The 20200-nt window shown below is 42.2% G+C and overlaps 1 protein-coding gene across 1 annotated transcript; it reads right to left on the reverse strand.

Moving 5' to 3' along the window:
• Nucleotides 1-2827: 2827 nt before the first annotated feature.
• On the reverse strand, nt 2828-18424 carry ilrun (inflammation and lipid regulator with UBA-like and NBR1-like domains). The gene is made up of 5 exons (XM_034677959.1): nt 18099-18424; nt 14250-14404; nt 13899-14096; nt 13493-13797; nt 2828-6326 (listed from the first exon to the last, which is right to left on the reverse strand). The coding sequence occupies exons 1-5, from the start codon at nt 18254-18256 to the stop codon at nt 6291-6293; spliced, it is 852 nt and encodes a 283-aa protein (XP_034533850.1). The 5' UTR covers nt 18257-18424; the 3' UTR covers nt 2828-6290.
• Nucleotides 18425-20200: the final 1776 nt, after the last annotated feature.

A 20200-nucleotide genomic window follows, 5' to 3' on the forward strand; every position in this document is an offset into this window, starting at 1 on the left:
GCTCCTCTACAGTTACTACGACAATCAAAAGCCCTTCTTTATTATGATAAGCTGTATTTATATTTTTCTTTCCAGGTTAAAAACGCTGTTTTTTTTGTGACACCTGTGTTTCATTCCTGTACTTTCACACTCCCTCAGCCTGGAGCTACAGGTCTGTTTGACTTGATAGCGATGATGATAAGCAGTTATCCATCATTATCAAAATAAACGTATTGACTCAAGCGCTACGAGAGATCACAGATATAATGCTGAGCTTTGGAGACTCTACGTTGACACTAGAGTCAATATTTGTCCTCAGTTACCCTGTCACACCATGTTACACAAGCTCCATTCAAGTCATCGCCTCAGTGCTCGCCACCTGCCACACAACACACACACACAGACACACAGACACAGACACACACACACACACACACACACACACACACACACACACACACACACACACGCACACGCACACACACACACACCCACACACAAACTTTTCCTCTAATATAAACACACAGGTACAATTTACCTGCATGACTGAAGACAATTTTTTGCTCATGTGAAGGCAGAGAGCAGCACTCTACCTGATTTTAGTGCAGTTTTACAGCGTATTTAGATATTAAACATACTATAATATATGTTAAAGTTTTTTTAGTGAATGAAGGGTACTCAAATTTGAATAATAGAAAACAAGTGCATGAATATTTGTGTGAAGTCCAGTCATTTCAATTTGTTTGAGCTTGTAGGAGGAACTTTCTCTGGAGGTGACGGGAACAGACACTGGAGCATCACGGGAAGAGTGAAGTGCGTCATCATTAAACAAACAAGGTGATAAAAGAAAAAATTGTCCTGACACCTCCTTGGAAATATTTGTCCGTCTGTCATGTTACAGACATGCAAATATACCTGATACCTGATACTGTTTCAGATATGTTGTTTGTGGCCGTTTAAGAATCAGAAGAACTGACTTTACTTAACCCTTGTTTATTCATGACAAGGCAAACAGCCAATCATAGTTAAGCATTTTGGGTGGTACATGGGGCGGTCAATACGATTCCAAGAGAAGCCTGTGCCACCCTAGAGGCATACTTTGGTTGTGAAATATAAAGCCAGTCAGGAGCAAAACTTGCAGTTCCTTGAGTGTCCACTTGAGGGTGGCTCCAGAAGCCCCGAAAGCCACATACACACTCATTCAAAAGGGCTGATCTTTACAGCAAAAATAAACATATTTACAGCCTGGTTCAAAAAACAATTTGGTCTTAATTGCTGATTTCTCTATCCACACACGTTACAGAGAGTGATTCTTTTTATGGCTCATTATTTTTGAGGATATTAAGGTTAAAAGTTTTGGATAATAAGGCACACAGCTGACATGATTGACAGGCGAGCACCCTGTAACTGTTATTGAGGAGGCTAAAGGCCAACCTCTTGTTAAGTCCCCCAAAAATAAGTTTGAGTTAGCATTTCCAATATGGCCACCACCATAGATAGGCTTCACAAGTCAGCTTCATAAACAAATGGGTGACATCATGGAGACTACGTCCATTTATTATACAGTCTATGTTGCACCCCTATTCCACCATTCTGGATACGGCCCTGTTTCAACCATAGACAGTATAAATAATGGACGTAGTATCCCTGACATCACTCATCTGTTTCTGAAGCGCTGTTTTGAAGCAGATCGTCAGCAGGAGCCATATTGGAAATGCTGAACTCAACCTAACTTCTGTCCAGCTAGTGTGAGGTAAAGAGGCGGATTTGAGCCTCCTTGTCAACAGCTATGTGTTCCTGCCTGTCAGTCAAGTCAGCTGTGCCTCTCATAATGGAAAACTCATAATCTCAATATCTTTAAAAATAACAATTTGTAAAAAAAAAAATCACCCCTGTACAGTGTGTGCTGATCGAGAAATTAGCTTTTTTGAATTTGTCTGTAAGTGGTTTCCGGTAATTCCAGAGCCTCAAGCGGAGACTCGAGAAACTGAAGTTCAGTCAGACAACTCACGTTTTCTTAAGATAAAGTTTATTGCAGCATATAGTATTGTGTTTGCCGTATGGACTCCGAACCTCATTACTTCTCGTATATTATCTAAAGGCAGACATTTAGGAGTAATGAGATAGGACTAATCCCCGGAGCCCGCAGGTGGATGCTGGGGAGGAGGTGGGTATGAGGTTTGCATACAGCACTGAGCAGGAGAGCAGCAGCACTGGAAAAGCAGAGGCAGAGACAGGGACACTTGCAGCTTAAATAGACCGCTAAATGAGAGGATGTTAAGATCAGCTGATAGAGAGGATGATGTATCAGTATGAATCAGCGCAGCTCGAGTTGTCAGCCTGAACTAGCTTGCAGGCGGCGCTCCATTTTTTGACACTTCTGCATTGGCTTCAATTCTCGTGACAGGAGGTTGCTGCTTGGTTTCTACTAAGCAAGTTGTTTTCTTCAAACCGGCAAAACAAACCTCCATAAAGAGCAGCTGTAAGGCTGAAGTTAAAGGCACAGCATACTTTGAATTGAATATTACTAAAAAAAAAAATGCTAACAGCATACTGATATTAATGTTCAGCTTAGTTTCAGGTTTAAGAATTGGCACTTAATGAGGTAGTAAGATACAACATAACGTAATTTGTTCCAAACCAAAGTATCACACAAATTGTTAAGATGACCTGAAATTCAACTCAAAACCTAGGATTTAAACGTGTGGCGATGTTGTAGAAGAGGATAGCGATTCATTATCTTGGCCTTCGTTATATCTGTGCAGTAAAGGTTGTACGTTTCTTTTAACTTAATACTTGAAGAGATCAAAGTGGCTCATATTTTCTGCCCTTAAAAAAGACAACATACTCCTTGTTTCAGTGTTAATTTAATCATACAAATGCTTAATTATAGATACAGGGAAAAAGCTTTATTTTGACAATTTCTCTTCAGATAAATGTGCTATTTTAGGACTATGTAAACTTTCATCTCATCCACTCACCATGCCACCAGTCTCAAACCCCCACATAGTCACAAACTAAAACTAGAGAATGAATCCAGCAATGTTCAGATTTCTCACCAGTTGACACACACATCCACATCCACACACACACAAAAAAAATTACGTGACTCAGAGAAGCAAAGAAGAACAGTGTATACTGTTTGGGAGGAGGACTTTCAGCTGACTCTTAAAACAAACACAGCAACACAGAACGCTGATGTACAAACTGCAATGAGCTCTAAATGTCATGAAATATCATTTAGAGGTTCATTATAACCACTCAGAGACAGAAGCAAAAAAAAACCTTGTCATCTTTTGTGGAGAAATATCCCCTTAGAAAAAAATATAACACTGTCATGGAGTCCAATTAACAAATTTTCCCTCTTTTATTTTGAAACCCAAAAAACATGATGAAATAAATGTGGAACAAAATGAACAAGGCAAAGCTGAGGTTAAAATTCAGGTGTGATAGCAGACAGATAGTTGATGTGCAAAACCTAAATGACATGAACTGATCTCCAATTTTCAAGATCAGACATCACTGTGGTGATAAAACTAATGTTTAAGAACCATGGAAACAAAACTTTAAAGCTACAAGGCCTTCAGGGAAGAGAAGATGAGCAAAAGAAAACAATAAAACTTTCCAGAGAATGCTGGTATAACAATCTGAAGAAGCTGAAAAAACTACATTTCCTTATCAGAAGCAACAAACAGAATTGTGCAAATAGCAGTAACAGAACATCAGTGCAAACCCTGATGTGAACCATTCATTTTCATACTCAAATATCACTTAAATCAAACCACTATGTATCACTTTTTCATGACAAGGTACTCAGCATGATGTGAGAATCAAGTGTTAAGGTTGATCTTCTGATTTATAGCACCACCTGCTGGCTTTAAACGGGACTTGAAGCTACTGAGGTGCATGATAAAACAAAAAATAAATAACAAAAGGGCAAATCGTGAGTCAGTTCATCCACACACTGCAGCAATACTTCAGAGGTACACACCCAGTAAAGATTTCTCATTATAGATGTGTTTGTGAACAGACACGTCATCCTTTGCCCAAGTAGTATACACCATTACGATGTCAGTTCAATTCAAAGAGAAACCTTAACACACACACCCAAACACACACTGGCATACATACTTACATATATAGGACACATACATGTGTTGACATGTTGACTCAGACTACAGTCACACATCAGGCAAAATAGATTTAAATGGCTTTTTCAACCCTTCCTCACACCTCACTTTCTCACATTCACTCACTTCACCCTTCAGCATCTATTTTAAGGGAAAATCAACCCTAAAGCCAAATAATAAAACATCTGATGCTGTCTGGAGACATAGATGCTTTATGACAGAGCAGATTAGTGTCTCGGTTCTCCTGATTTGATCTTTAAGAGTGACAGGGTTCTTACACCAGGCAGGATGCAACATATTGTCTCTGTGAAAATGGAGGATCGTTTCCGATCTTTAAATATCTGTACGTTTTGATTTGTGGCGTTCTGTCTTTTGCATTTTGTTATTGATTGATACTGCTTTCAGACATAATATGGGGTTGGTTTTGACTTTAAACACAGATTGTCTGGACTCTACAAAGTAATGTTATTTGAAATGATTCACTGCGGTAAAACAGTAAACACTGGGATCGCTGTAGTGTGGTTTAAACAGGGATGTGCACGTTTAATTGACCAAACAATCAAACCATCACCCCTGCTAGTCGGCACCAGAATGACTTGTCAGTTAACATATTATTGTTACTACCAAAGGCCAAGATGCCCGTCATATGTTGTGTCTAAGCTGCAGCTCTGTCACTCACCACTAGTGAGGGCTGTACCTCAGTAAACGGATACTGCCATGATGCTACAGTGTTCTACTATCCGGATGTAAACAAGTACGCATGACAGATGGCCTCTCGTAGCGCGGCGTGGTTTGGCAGTATTTTGACTTAGAAAATGAAGACATAGCTGCTTCTGGTTAAACTGGCATATAACTCGACAAGAGCAATGAGTAACCAGCGCGGGCATGTGGACGTTAACCAGCAAAGAGGATCGAAGGCTGGTGGTGCTGACTCTGCTAGTGTTATCCATACTCGACATTCCAATTAGACATTGTTCACACGCAGGTTCTGTGATCCTGTGTTAATTGTTTCAGAGCGTTTTTAACATTTAGAGTAGTCTGTTAGTCAGAATTTCAATTTACGTGTAAAAAACTAGGAATTTAGTTGCTTAAAAACGTCCCTAGTTTTTACAATATTGACAGGAAGATTTGTCCAAAAGGGAAAATCAGAAATATAAAGAGCAGAACATCTAACTTCACATGGAGCTCTTTCCTAATAGCAGCTTGTAAACGTGTCACAGCCGTTTATTATTTCTAATCCCATTTGAAAAATGATCACCTACTTGAAACTCTCTGGGTTTGATAACACGCAAAACTAAACAAATGTGAAAGATTGACATCTGCTAGGATCAGGCATTTAAGGTGACTTGACACAAATACATTGAAAGTATTTCCGTTTTCGTCACTTCCCTCACCTAGCTCAAATGATTTAACCGTGTTGAGCTGTAATATAAAGTTAAAGCTAACACGATGTAAACAGTCTCATCTGTACCTTCTTATGTCACACAGGAACTTATAAAACATTGTGATTTGATAACAGTAATTTGTGATAGTCGATACTTTGTTAATTATCTGAGACAGCCCGGTAAAACTTGTCATACTCGTTGACATACCAACTGTTTAGCAAAGTGAAACCATGCTGAGGCTTTCATCCACAGGCAAGAAGAGGAAATAGTTCATTAACTTATGGACAAAACTTCGATAGAAGAAACTCTTTCTTTGAGAACAATTTTTCAGTCTCTCTTTTAAACGTCTTTAAGGCCTCAAAATGAGCAACGACAACATTAATTGAATCTATTCTCTATCTAACAACCGTTTCCAGATCTGTGTATGCACCCTGAAGAGAACCAAATAGTGAGCGGATTGTTTAGGGCTGATTTCCCTTTAATCAGACGTGTCTTACAGCTGAAATAAAAGTAGTTGAGTGTTTGTATTTTTAAGGGTTTGTAGCACTCTGTAATGAAGCATTCACACATGCGAGTCCAGGTGTTGATGTCAGGTGGGGTGTTTTCACTGTAACGGATGTAATCCATCACCCCACTGTAGTTTGTGTTTCTGTGGAAAGGGCCATGAGGTCAGGGAGAGGGTTGTCATGAGTCAATAGAAAACAAAAGTTTTTCCCCCCTCCAGACTCCTCTGTGTTTAAGGACTTCCAGGGTGTTTAGCTCTTCATCCACCGAGAGAGGGGGGATCTTTGTTGTTCTAGCTCTGTCCGAATGGATAGGGTCCGTGAATACCCTGGAAAAAATAAGAAAATGAAGTTACAAACAGAAACACTGTGAACCAAATAAAGCCAACACTCTACAGGAGATGCATTTAACTAGCATAACCAACCAATTTTTACGATGCACGTCCAAGACAGGACAGTTACGCCCCATTTGTAATGTAGAATGCACAGAGGCTTAACGGTGGGGTGCACTGAGCAGGCATTAGAGGTAGAAAGAGAGGTGAAACAGCGCCGTGTGTTTGCATTGACCAGTGAAGTTATTATCTACAGCTTTCATAGTTTCCACAGAATGATACCTGTGATCAAGACACTGAAAGAAAGTCAGAAAGAAAGAAAACATGACCCCAAAAGTAAGGTAAAGGTATAGTAAGTAGGCCCAAATCATCATGAGCAGAGGTTACACCGTAATCAATTACAGGAGAGGCATAAAGCCAGTGAGCATTTCCCTCGTCCCTTTCACACACGCACTGCACTCCTGAACATTTCCAATCATCATCGTTTGAGTGAGGTGCATTCCTGAACGCAAACAGCCGAATCCGTTCACATCGATTTCATCTCTACTTTTCCCTGCCAGCCCCAGTCAAGAAGACTTTATGACCTCAGGGTGAGCTGATGAATGTACACAGCAGGTAATATTCTTGAACATTTACAACTTCATTCACATTGAGCTGAGTTTCTCTGCTTTCTAGTCACCTCAGTTCCCTATATGTTGTTGTAAAATGCTGTGTATGTAAGAACAGTAGGTTCTTAAAAACATCAGCGCCTGAATCTCTCTCTCTCTCTCTCTCTCTCTCTCTCTCTCTCTGTCACTCTCACTCTCTCTCTCTCTCTCTCTCTCTCTCTCTCTCTCTCTCTCTCTCTCTCTCTCTCTCTCTCTCTCTCTCTCTCTCTCTCTCTCTCTCTCTCTCTCTCTCTCTCTCTCTCTCTCCCTCTCTCTCCTCTCGCTCATCCGCTCTTCTTCTTATACTCTCATCTCTCTCTCTCTCTGCCCTCTCTCTACGGTCATCTTCTCGCTCTCTCTCTCTCTCTCTCTCTCTCTCTCTCTGTGTGTGTGATTGTGGATGGACCCTTCTTACGACGGATAAATGAGAGGGTGGAGTTTATGAGGGGAAATTTTCCATTTATTGATCACTGATGGCATTCAGATTTAAAAAAGAACTCATGTTAAAAACTCCCTTCAGGCACTGCTGATGTAATGCGTTCACTTAAATGTTAACAACTTTGGTTAACAGTGACCTTTGCCTTTGACCAAAGGGAATTGGTCGAGGTGGATTTTGTGCAAAATTACATAATAACCAGAGCCCAATGAATATTGCTTGGCCAATATTAACAGCCGATATGCGATATGGAGCAACACAGACATATATATATATGTGAAGCAGATGCACAGCAGAGTGTGATCTGAATCGTTTGGACTCTCTAGGCAACACAGAGAGACTGATGTGTGCTTTTATTACCAGCAGGTTACACCACTGCAATGCTCTCCTTTCTTGTCTTCCAAAGAACACAATTCACAAACTGCAATTAATACAAAATGCAGCAGCAAGAGTTTTAGACCAGAAGGAGAGCACACATTACGCCTATTTTAAAATCTTTACATTGGCTGCCTGTTGCTTTTCGTATTGATTTCAAAATTATTTTACTAGTTTTTAAAGGCACTGCATGGCCTCACACAAACTACATAATCAGAGATGCTTTTAGGGTATAACCCGGGGAGGCCTCTCAGATCCTCCAGCTCCTCTCTTTTAGCTGTTCCTTATAGGAGAACAAAAACATTTGGTGACGCTGCTTTCAGCCACTACGCTCCTAAACTATGGAACAGCCTGCCGAAGGATTTGAGCGGAGCTGTTGGGTGCGTAGGAGGCCGGGTGGCGGTCCGGGTAGGAGGCCTGGGCGTGCTGATCCCCGGTGGCATAGACTGGCTGTTGGGACGTGGAACGTTACCTCGCTGGTGGGGAAGGAGCCGGAGTTAGTGCGGGAGGTGGAGCAATACCAGCTAGATATAGTTGGGCTTACCTCCACGCACTGCTCTGGTTCTGGAACCAAACTCCTGGAGAGGGGCTGGACTCTCTCCTATTCCGATGTTGCTCGGGGGAGAGGCGCCGGGCGGGTGTGGGGATACTCACAAGCCCCCGGCTGAGGGCCTCAATATTGGAGTTTTCCCCGGGGGGCGAGAGGGTCGCCTCCCTGCGACTTAAGGTTGCAGGGAGGAAGGCTCTGACTGTTGTTTGTGCATATGCACCAAATGGCAGTTTGGAGTACCCGGCCTTCTTGGAGTCTCTAGATGGGGTTCTGGAAGGGATCCCGGATGGGGACGCCATTGTTCTCCTGGGGGACTTCAACGCCCTTCAACTGCCCATTTCCTTGGCAGAGGTCACTGAGGTAGTCAAAAAGCTCCCCAGTGGCAAGGCGCCGGGGGTGGATGAGATTCGCCCCGAGATGCTGAAGGCTCTGGACATTGTTGGGCTTTCTTGGCTGACACGCCTCTTCAGTGTCGCGTGGAGGTCTGGGCCGGTGCCTGTGGAGTGGCAGACCGGGGTGGTGGTTCCCATTTTCAAAAAGGGGGACTGGAGAGTGTGCTCCAATTATAGGGGTATCACACTTCTCAGCCTCCCGGGAAGTGTACTCTAGGGTGCTGGAAAGGAGGCTCCGACCAGAGGTCGAACCTCGGATACAGGAGGAACAATGTGGTTTTGGTCCTGGCAGCGGGACAGTGGACCAGCTCTTTACCCTTGCGAGGCTCCTTGAGGGGGCATGGGAGTTTGCCCATCCAGTCTACATGTGTTTTGTGGACTTGGAGAAGGCCTACGATCGTGTACCACAGGGGCTCTTGTGGGGGGTACTGCGGGAGTATGGGGTTCGGGGGCCGCTACTGCGAGCTCTCCGGTCCCTGTACGACCAAAGTGAGAGTTGTGTCCGCATACTTGGCACAAAGTCGGACGCATTCTCGGTGCGTGTTGGACTCCGCCAGGGTTGCCCCTTGTCACCGATCCTGTTTGTAATCTTTATGGACAGGATCTCAAGGCGCAGCCGGGGGGAGGAGGGTCTCCAGTTCGGGGAGCTTGGAATCTCATCTCTGCTTTTTGCAGACAATGTGGTTCTGTTGGCTTCCTCGAGCGGGGACCTCCAGCGGGCATTGGGGCGGTTTGCAGCTGAATGCGAAGCGGCCGGGATGAGAGTTAGCACCTCCAAGTCTGAGGCCATGGTTCTCTGCCGGAAAACTGTGGATTGCTCTCTCTCGGTGGGGAGTGAGACTTTGCTCCAAGTGGGGGAGTTTAAGTATCTCGGGGTCTTGTTCGCGAGTGGGGGTAAAATGGAGCGTGAGATCCACAGGCGGATTGGTGCAGCGTCAGCAGTGATGCGGATGTTGTATCGGACCATTGTGGTGAAGAGGGAGCTGAGCCGGAAGGTAAAGCTTTCAATTTACCAGTCGGTCTACGTTCCAACCCTCACCTATGGTCATGAGCTGTGGGTCATGACCGAAAGGATAAGATCGCGGATACAAGCGGCTGAAATGAGTTTTCTGCGAAGGGTGTCTGGGCTTGGCCTTAGAGATAGGGTCAGGAGCTCGGACATCCGGAGGGAACCTGGAGTAGAGCCGCTGCTCCTCCGCGTCGAAAGGAGTCAGCTGAGGTGGTTCGGGCATCTGATAAGGATGCCTCCCGGACGCCTCCCTTTAGAGGTGTTCCGGGCACGTCCAACCGGGAGAAGGCCCCGGGGTAGACCCAGAACGCGGTGGAGGGATTATATCTCCCGCCTGGTCTGGGAACGCCTCGGGATTCCCCAGGAGGAGCTGGAAAGTGTCGCCGGGGAGAGGGATGTCTGGGTCAATTTGCGTGGACTGCTACCCCCGCGACCCGACCCCGGATAAGCGGAAGAAAATGGATGGATGGATGGATTTCTTACTTTTTACTTTTGATTTATATCTTGCTTTATTAGTTTATTCATTTTAACTGTTTATCTTATTTTATTCTTATTTATTTATTTATTTATTTGTACTTATCTTTTCAGTTTTATTGATATTTTTAGCCTTAATTTTACTTTAAACTCTTACCCTTGCCATTTTTAAATGTATTTATTTTAACTATTTATATTCTTATTAATATGACGCATTAACTTATTTTAATTACATTTATTTTTCTGTTGTTGGTGTGCATCAGCCTCAATTTAAAATCCATCTTTGTTTTTTAATGTCTTGCCATTATTTTGTTTCTGCTTCTTTCTTGTTTTCAATTGCTGTAAAGCACTTTTAATTGCATTTGATTTGTATGAAATATGCTATATAAGTAAAGCTTGATTGATTAATTGATCGTTTACAAGACTCTCCACACTGTCAGCATCACAGCTGAGGTGATGGTGATCAGTGTTAGAATGCTCTTGAATTGTTATTTATTCAATACAGCAGTCATCTGAGTAACCATTACGTATGTACATTGTGGGTGCATAAACCGTAAAGAAATGTGTACTTTTATTCTAGTTTTAAATAATCTGTGCACCCCCCCCCCCCCCCCCCCCCCCAGACGAAACAGTACTGGTATCAGTTTCTCATACTCCATGTTGTTTGGGCTCCAATATAAATTTATTTTTGCATAAACAGCATGTGAGAGCTGCACTGCTGTCTGCTATTGTCATCAGTATCAAGGCAGTAACACAACCTTCAGGACATGCAGGAAGCAGCTAAGTCGCTGTATGTTCAGATTAATGCCTCAACAGGCTGACAAAGCCAAGTCGTTGTCAACAGTCCCGTTTCACCACCAAAGAGAAGCCAGCAGCCAAAACCAGGAACAAAGGCTCAGCTATGACAGGTATGAGGTAGTGCTACTGTATAACAATTAAGCTGCCCCACCTGAGAGATCAAGGTGATTCCAATGACTAAGTGAGATGTAGCACTGTGAAGTACACGGAGTGACAACACAACACTTCCTCTGCAGAGATCATAAACTTGGTTTAAAGACTCTACAGCTAATTATTCTGATCATGGCGCAATGACTTGGCAATAAAATTCACAAACTAATGGTGACATCATCAAACAGGGATTGCAAAATGCTGAGTCATCACATCCTGAGTTACAGTTCATGTTTAAAAATAACATCCCCTTTAAATGATCATAGCGACATGGATCAAATCCACCATGTGTTGTATTACGAGGTGGTGACAAAGAGGTAGTCCTAATCATGCTCGGGCCTGGATGGGACTCGAGCAATGCGAGTGCAGGCCAGCGGGGGACAGAGGAGGGGAGCCGTTACAGAATACTGGTGAGTGCAGTCTAGTCACTGTTCAGGCTGCAGGCAAATCAGATTTGTTTCCCAAATCAGGTATTTCAGACAAGACAACCTGTCTGCACCTTCATTTGCAAGTTCTCAGATTGGATCGAAGTGCTCAGGCAACCCCATCCTGTGTGCATGAGTAGCTGTGGTAGGGACATACTGTAGGTGTTAGGAACTATGTATGCTGGTCCTCGTGTTGTCCTCCTGTGGTGCAGACTTTAACTATCCCATCAGGCAAACTTTTTCAGAAATCCCTTTGAAGTCCAATATGGGAGGCCAAATTCTCTACATTGAGACATATGCCCATTATAACTGGCCCTGATGGATGATTGACAGACTCCGGGCCAGCTGATTGCACGTTTCCTTCGCTCGCTCAGGCCAGTTAAAACAAGAGATCATGTAGCCGATGAGATCACGTCACATACTTTCACATTGTCTTCCTGTGATAACCAGCTTTCGACAGTGATTTTTGTCATCTTGTTAATTACTGCTACAGCATCAATGTGTCATAAGCTCAGACTGCAGCGTGGGTTCTCTCTCAAACTACTATGATTTTGAAAGCTCCAGTTCCTCACCAAAAAACTGGCAAAAGTGAAAAGGTGAAGAAAATAATATCACCAGAGGAGTCGATGGAGAGTGACGAGGAGTATGAGAGACAGTTCCAGCCACACTAGTGAGACCGCTGGAGTTAGCTGGAATAAGATGCGGCTAAAAATATGTATTTTGGGAAATCTGAGTTCGTGCCGACATATGAGGACAAAGTGAAGAGTACAGTTGAGTACAGATGAGATGAGGTTGTTTTTCTTGAGTACATTAGTAATGATTGTCTACTCTCTTCTGATGTCTGCACAAATCAGGAGATCATTTCAAACAATCTACAAATGTGGCTTGGGTCTGATTCGCCAAAAATCCCCAGCACATGGGTTTCTCTGCCGTCCACACTTATTAGAACTGATCAGGGTTTAATCTGGATTTCACAAAGACTGATCTGAGCTTCCTGTCTGGATGATAAGTCCTTAGATGCAGAACTTGATATCTGAACAGCAACGGACCAGGCAGCTGTAAATGACCCTAAGAGATGAATCCTGATTATCTGAATCTGTCCTTCAGCTTCACGTCACTTTCCTATGAATCAATAGAGTGCTCCAATACTACAAAGGAGGTTTTTGGAAAGAAAGTGCGTCTACTACAACGCATACAAATATTACAGTCACAACTTTTCAGTTTTACAGAGCCAATATGAAAATGTATGAAGCAGGCTGCCATAAAATTGAATGAGCACACCGATGCTCCCTGGAGGAAGAAACCTCTCTGTTTTCAATACTTCATGAGCTTTTAATGACACCCTGAGGCCACAACTTACACAGAGATATCCCATTATGTGAAAGGTGGAGTGGCAATACATTTGCTGAACAAATTAAATTTAAGAAAGGGGAACACATTTTGATTCTGTTGTCCACATGAAAAGCATTATAGTCTCAGCATCGCGTCTTCCTAAGTGACAGTGCAACACTTTTCATTCTGGACAGCGACCCCCCCCCCCCCCCCCCCCACCCCCACCCCTCGCCCCTGACATAAGCGGTTTGCGGTTCTAGACCAGTAAAGAGTAAACTGCCTCAGTGGAAAAAGGGTATCAGTCTTTTTGATTAGTCAACACACGCATCACCACTGACATGATCCTCTTAAACTAAGTATTCAAGTAATCACTGAAGACAGCCTGAACAAACCAAGACTATAACTGACTCCAAACACTGTGGATGGATGCTTTCTCCTCTATCATTATGTAGATTTCTTAAGAGCAGTCTTTTTCACATGCACAGATAAACAATAACAGAGAGGCTTCTAGCGAGTGTTGTGAATGTTTGGGTTTAAAGCTGTAATCGAGATGACTACATTTGAATTAGACGTACCTGACCATATTTCACCACAGAAAGATTGGTTTGGAGACCATTTGACGCTCTATTTACAGCATTATGAGACAGTCCGTTTTGATCTTGCTGGATTGGCTCCTGCGTGCGCTCCCATTGCCCACCAGGATCTCTGAAGCTGTTGTCAGTGGCATCGTGCTTGTTTTTCTGCGGTGAGGCGAATGGGTTGAAGTCTCCCTGCACGTTGCGCTGGGGTTGGGTGTTGAATTCTGTCTCGAATGAGGAGAGCTGCTGGGTCACGCCGAGGAGGCCTCCGACTTCTACACTAAGAATCACCCAGATGATGTCTATGGAGAAAAGAAGGGTAGATGATGAGCTGCTGATGAAACAACTCGGGATGAAAGACAGTTTGAAATGAGTTGTCTGATAAAATCTGAGGGAATCCTACCTCCATAGAATAACCCAGTGGCTGTACACATCCTCCACTGGCCCTGGTACATGCCTGGATTTGTGGGACTTCGCATTTGGACACTCACATCTGATATCTCCTGGGGGTCTAATGACTTTACCATTACTGTGTTTACATGCCCAAACTGATCCCCGCCCACGTACTTTAGACAGACCCCAGGCGGCCACGACTCTGCACCTACAACCAACAAAGAAGAGTCTGTTTTTTTACGCAGCTCAGGGAAACCATGACGCTGTAACCGACACTTACTCCCACACAAATTACACACACATACAAAAAGGCTTTTTGTAATGCATCGACTAAACATGAGTGTAGTGCAGTGCTCCACACCTGTGTTTTGTATTCTCCAGGTCTTTGTGAAAGGTGTATCTGGAGGAACTGATTCTCCTTCCCCAATTGTCACATCTTCAACGAAGGACATGGATGGCGTGTTGACGTTGGGACTTTCAAAGTCATAATATGCGCCGATAGCAGCCTGCAGGTTCCTGTTGACACACAAAGAGAAGAGCACGGTGTTCTCTCAAGTCAGAATTAAGCATGACACCTTCCCTGGCAAGAGGATTTCTTTTCAGCATCATCAACTATGAAAGTGTTTGGTTTTATTCTCTATCTTAACAGCCTTTTCTCAATAGAGACAGTGCAGTGTAGCCTGGACATGGTGGCACAAACATGGTGCCTTGATCCGAGTATGGGTCGTGCAAAAACAGCAAATCCTACACCTTCTTCAGTGTGACTCAACAACACTAAAGTAGCTCAGGTTGTTTAGGTTAGGGTTCCTTTAATTGTGTTCATTCAAGAAGTTTCTAACAAGAGCCACTCCTCCTCTCCAAAACAGATGGGGAAACTTAAACTAGTAGAGACACAGAATAAAGACACTACGGGGAACTGGTAGCCTAGCAGTCTAAAGGCTTATTTATACTTCTGCATCGCCCCTATGCAGCAGGGGCTGACGCGGACAGGAGCACCACATACTTGTGCGTCGATGTGTCCGTGACGTGCAGCAATTCTCCGCCAGGAGCAGGGGTTGCAGTCCTAGTCATAGGGCTTGCCAGTTCAACTCCCGGCTGCAAATACTTGCTGCATGTCTTACCCCTGCGGCTATCCTATCAAATAAAGGCAAAAAAGCCCCAAAAATATAACTTATAACTTATAAAAAAAAAATAAAAAAATGAAGACATTTCACACAAGCTATTTTCTCACAAGATGTCAAGTCAAAATTGAAAAATAAAATTAATAATAATCGAAAAAAATTATTAAATAGGCTTTAATATATAAGAATAACTAAAAGTAGAATCTTTGACTAATTCTGATGGATTTCTAAGGGTTCAATTGATTTATTAGTTTCACTGTGGTAAGAGCAATAATAGGCTTGATATGGATTTTTCATGGGTTTCTTTTGTATTATTCTTGCTCCGTGCTTATGTTGCATTTTCATATGATTTGGCACAGGTGTACTTCTTTGTCTGTTCTCCTTTATCTTAAGGTGTTTCACCTTAAGCTAACAGGAAGTTGCTGAGTAAACTCTGAAATGAAAAGGAGGAAATAAGAAACTTGTTGTGCTATTTGGAGTGAAGTCCAGTCCTCTGTGGGCAGGTTGTCTGTCTCAGGAATGAGATCACTTAACACAAGAACTCTTCAGCAGAGACAAGAGATAGAGACGTTTCAATGAATTATTCTTAAGGATCTTTAATCTGAAGAAAATAATTTTGTGATGGAACAATCATGGTCATCATATCACAAAATCCACACAGACTGAGTGGTACACATCTATTATTCTTTGGTAAACAATAATAAGGGGCATGTACGAGATCAGATCATCTCTAAGACTATCTGCAAAATATAAAACACTTGTAAATGAACAATTGAAGTAAACCTTCTGAGGAAAGCAGACTATGAGTCATCACCTGAAAGCAGGTCATGAGACAAACATCTGTGTGTGGGACTCTTTGGGGGAAATCCCTAGTCTTGAAAACAAACAGCTCAGAATGACAGTGCTTAAATAAGACCTGATAAGTTCCTAATTTCTTCCTGTATCGGTGCATTTCGACCAAGAGTTTTGGGGTCTTTTAGTCCCCAATACTACTTTACTCTGAACTAAAAGGTTCTGTTCCCCCAATGTTGTCTGCGTTCAGGCTGAACTCCTGGGTAGATTGTGCCAATCAGGCAAGTGACATATGGAAGAAATAAAAAGTAAAGGCAGTACACCACCAGACCAGTAGAGGGCAGTAGGACAAAGACAAATGCCATTCATCACAGATGACACCATAGAAGCAGACGGACAGGGAGGTATCATTATGAGCAACACAACAGTTAGCCTGTTAGCATGGAAGAGACTCAGCTAGCGCGGTTTTAGATGATGCTATTTTTCATCACAGATGGATTCCCTGGATCAAGACGTGAGAGGAGATAAGCGCGAGTAGCAAAGACGTTTCAACACGGCTTTAAAATCGTTTTTAACTCAAAAAGCCATGGCAGAGATCAGCCATTTTTTTTGGTTTAAACTGTGTCCCTGTTAACTGCCGACTTTCAGCCGGATGCGTCCCTCATAAACGTATTTAGACGATCATTAAATACTTATCTGATGAGAATCTTTTGAAATCTTTTGAAATTAGTTTGCATTCCCAGGAACTCCCTTTGTGTTTCAACAGCTGTGTAAACTCCACAAACAGACACGTTCAACTGAAGGTCTCCAGTTTACAGGGTCACTTTTAAAACCGGGACACCGGGAGAGACGCATTTGCGGTGGGCTGAGAGAAGACTACTGTTACAAGCTGCTAAATCAAGTGAATCACAGCTTATTCTTTTGGATAGTACACACATGCAAAAAAAGTTGTCATTGTGGACGGCGGGCAGAATAAAAACACTGCGGTTAATCTACCAATCAGACACGTTCAGCATTGTAGGCCCTGCCCCCCGAAAGTCCAGGGACCTTTGAAAAGTACTACCCCTCTAGCAGGGGCTTTTAGGGGGGGAGATTATCTACCCCTGAACTAAATTTATACCCTGGGTCCACTGGTCAAAACGCGCTTAGTTCCGGGGTAAAGTTCCTCTGGTTGAAAAGCACCTTAAGCCATTCATCAATTGAAATGAAAACTTAAAGAGTTCGTTTCAGCGGAAAATGTCAACATCTGCTTCTCCGGTCACGTGATGATGTCATATCTATAGCGTAAATCTGACGTCGTTGCCCTGAATGTATGCCCAAAAGTAAAGACACTACCACTTTTAGGTGTGTTGTCCCTTTAAAAAGATGAGATCAAGACCATTAATGACTGATTGATTGATTTTAATCCAGTACAAATGTTGATAACAAACACAAAGACGGATTGATTAACACCACTTGTTGGCAGCCGTCGATACATCACGACGGGTTACGTCATCAGACAAACGTGAAGTGGCTGCTGCCTTGAGTTGTGGCTGCCTTAAGTGCTTGGGTAGACTGGCTCTGAATACTATTATGTAATATGGCAGATAATCTACGCCGAGAGTTCCCTGAGCTTAATTTAGACAGTTAGCTTCATCGTTGCTTTCGGGTGATTTAACTCGACAACTTTACCGTTTAACAGGAGCTAACTGCCGTTTCCGTACAAATCTAACGTACAGTGCGTTTACGGGGTGTTGGAATAATCGGAAAAAACAGTGCTCCCATGGGTAACGTAATGTAAACGCTAAAGTCAGAACAAAAACAAGGAAAGTATGAGAAAATGTTGGAGCCTGACCTGCCGTGTTGACGAAGCCTGACGTCATATTGAGCTGAGATATGGCGGACCGAAGTAAATGTTGTGTTGAGGGCAAAAAAGTTTGAACGAATCCACATACTGAGTGACTGCTTTGTGCTTGTGTTTCGTGTACTATGGCATCAGACTGCACTCTTTAAATGCTCTACATGTAAAGAGATCTCAATTTGTTCTCAGCAATAAACGCACCATCTCATGTTTGTCGTCCATCAGTTGTTTCGAAATGACTTACAGGTCGTGAACACACCAACATTTGGAAGAACGACTTGGTAAAGCAGAATTTCCCAGCATTCAGGGAGCACTTGAATGCATATTTAGCATCGTATATTTCTGCATTTATTCTGTTATGTTTCTTTAAATAATGTTGATGCTAACTAGCTAATTATCCTGCTATCTTAGCGTCATGCTGCTGTCCGAGAACAGGCCCACGTATCCCCGCACTCACCAGTTGGTCATGTCCAGGAAGAAGGCGCAGCCGGCTGGGTTGAGCTGGAAGCCCAGCAGCCTCTGAAACTCGGAAATGAGGACGTCCTTGTCCGTGGTGCCCATGCAGCTGAACTTCTGCATGAGCTCCGCGTCCACGTCCATGTCTGTGCCGTCCATGGGTGGCGGGTGTCCCGCAACAGAGACAGGGTGGCGCGGGGGGTCCTCTCAATTTAGTCCGAGGCCTTGTCCAGCCATAACAACCAGCTCAACAACAACAACCGCCAGTGCGCATGGCACAACTAGGGGGACGATGTTTGACGTTGCAACAGCCCGCGCGTCATCGTTCGCCAATCACGTAGTGGGCGTCGACGTCAGCTGTTGCTATTTGCAGCCACCTTCTCATTGGTTTATCAATGGAAGTGGCTGTTTTTGGAGCACACTACCAAATATACCAGGGGTGCAATATTGAGGCGAATGATCCCACATTATTTAACGCTGTTATAGAATCACAGGGACCCCTCTGGTACTATTTAAAGCGTTACCCCCTTCAACTAATGCTTAACCGAGATTATTATGTGCAAGTCCTTGATTCAAATGACTGATCCTTTTCTTTTTATCAGTTCAATTTACTACAAGCTGGTAAATGTGAAGCTCAAAATCAGACGACTCAACTCAACTTTATTTATATAGCACCTTTCATACATAAAAACATGCAACCCAAAGTGCTTCACAGAATAACAGAGACAGAAAACAATGGCAATTGTAAAATTACAAATGGCATGATTATAAATGAAATGAAATTAATACAGTGAAATTAATCAAATAAGTAAGAGTGGAAAGAAAAGTTAAAAATAAGGTAGCGTTAATAAGATCAGATAAACAAGAACTACATTGATAAATAAATAAAGGCAAATAAATGCTAAAGCAATTATTAAAATAATAATGATTAAAAGAATAATACAAAATAATAATAATGCAGTCCAGGGCTAAAAATAAATTACTCCAAATTAAAAGCTAGATTAAAAAGGTAAGTCTTAAGTTTACTTTCACCCAGAGAGGTTTGTTAATATATTGTATATTTGCTGTTTTTAAGGTAATTATCAAATTCATATAACACATATTTACACATTTTATACCACTTTAATTTTGTCTAGAGATATAAACAGCAATACTGGTTCATTGCTGTATGCCCAGGATTCTACGGAAGCCCTAAGCTGACGTGCAACTATACATTTTCGTTAACTTACTCTGAGATGAATATTTAACATCAGCTGTTTTCTCAAAATTGTTTTGTTTGTCTCGTTATATTGAGATAACATCAATTATTCACGTGACTCAAACTTCATTTTAGTTGATTTCTTGAGATTTTTACTTTTTTTTTTTTATAATTTCGTGATTATAACAGTGGTTTTCGAATCATATCAGATTAATTTAGGCCTATCATTATCTTAACCTATCACAAAACAGCAAGCTTTGTTATTGGGTGAAAACTAGAAAAAATAGTTGAGGTCTTGAGAAAGTTACTGGAAATTGCCTATCATGGGAAAACATATTAGGCTATATAAAAACATGTATAAAATATTGGATGTAATATTTAACCAATTTTTAGAGGTGATTTTAGATATATAGAACCCTTTTTTAAAAGATTGTATTCTGCTTTTAATTTGCTCAAGAGACAACAAAAGCATGATCAGTTCATAGCTGTATAATACTTGTTATGTTTATCATTATTATCCTAGCTGCTACCTTTGAAGCACAGTTCCAGGTACATGAGAAAATTATCAATTTGTACTGTAAAATGTTCCTAGATTTGAGGATCATAATGATTTATTCAAGCACATTTATCATTTTGTTTTTCCCCCAGTAATCTATATATCACTTATAGTATAGCATATTTAAACATGTCTATATAAAGGCAGTTATTGTTTGAATAAATTGGCTTGTTGTCTTTGGTAAATCCTTGGAACAAAATTGAGACAAAATATGACAAAAACTCCTCAATCCCTAAAAAAAAAAGAGCATTATTACCCCTCATTTCCCCCCTCTTGCACCTTTACTTGATACACAAGACAAACAATCCACACACCTCACTACATCATTTAAAAAAATCTTGTCTCAGTT

Source organism: Notolabrus celidotus, chromosome 1 (assembly GCF_009762535.1).
Source record: "Notolabrus celidotus isolate fNotCel1 chromosome 1, fNotCel1.pri, whole genome shotgun sequence".
In the NCBI taxonomy this organism is placed as follows: Eukaryota; Metazoa; Chordata; class Actinopteri; order Labriformes; family Labridae; genus Notolabrus; species Notolabrus celidotus.

Coding starts and splice junctions, on each gene's coding strand:
- ilrun (XM_034677959.1), bottom strand. CDS start 18,256: ATGGACGGCACAGACATGGACGTGGACGCGGAGCTCATGCAGAAGTTC. Junction 14,405..18,098: donor TTCCTGGACATGACCAACTG/GTGAGTGCGGGG, acceptor GTGTGTCAACAG/GAACCTGCAGGCTGCTATCG. Junction 14,097..14,249: donor CTGGAGAATACAAAACACAG/GTGTGGAGCACT, acceptor TGTTGGTTGTAG/GTGCAGAGTCGTGGCCGCCT.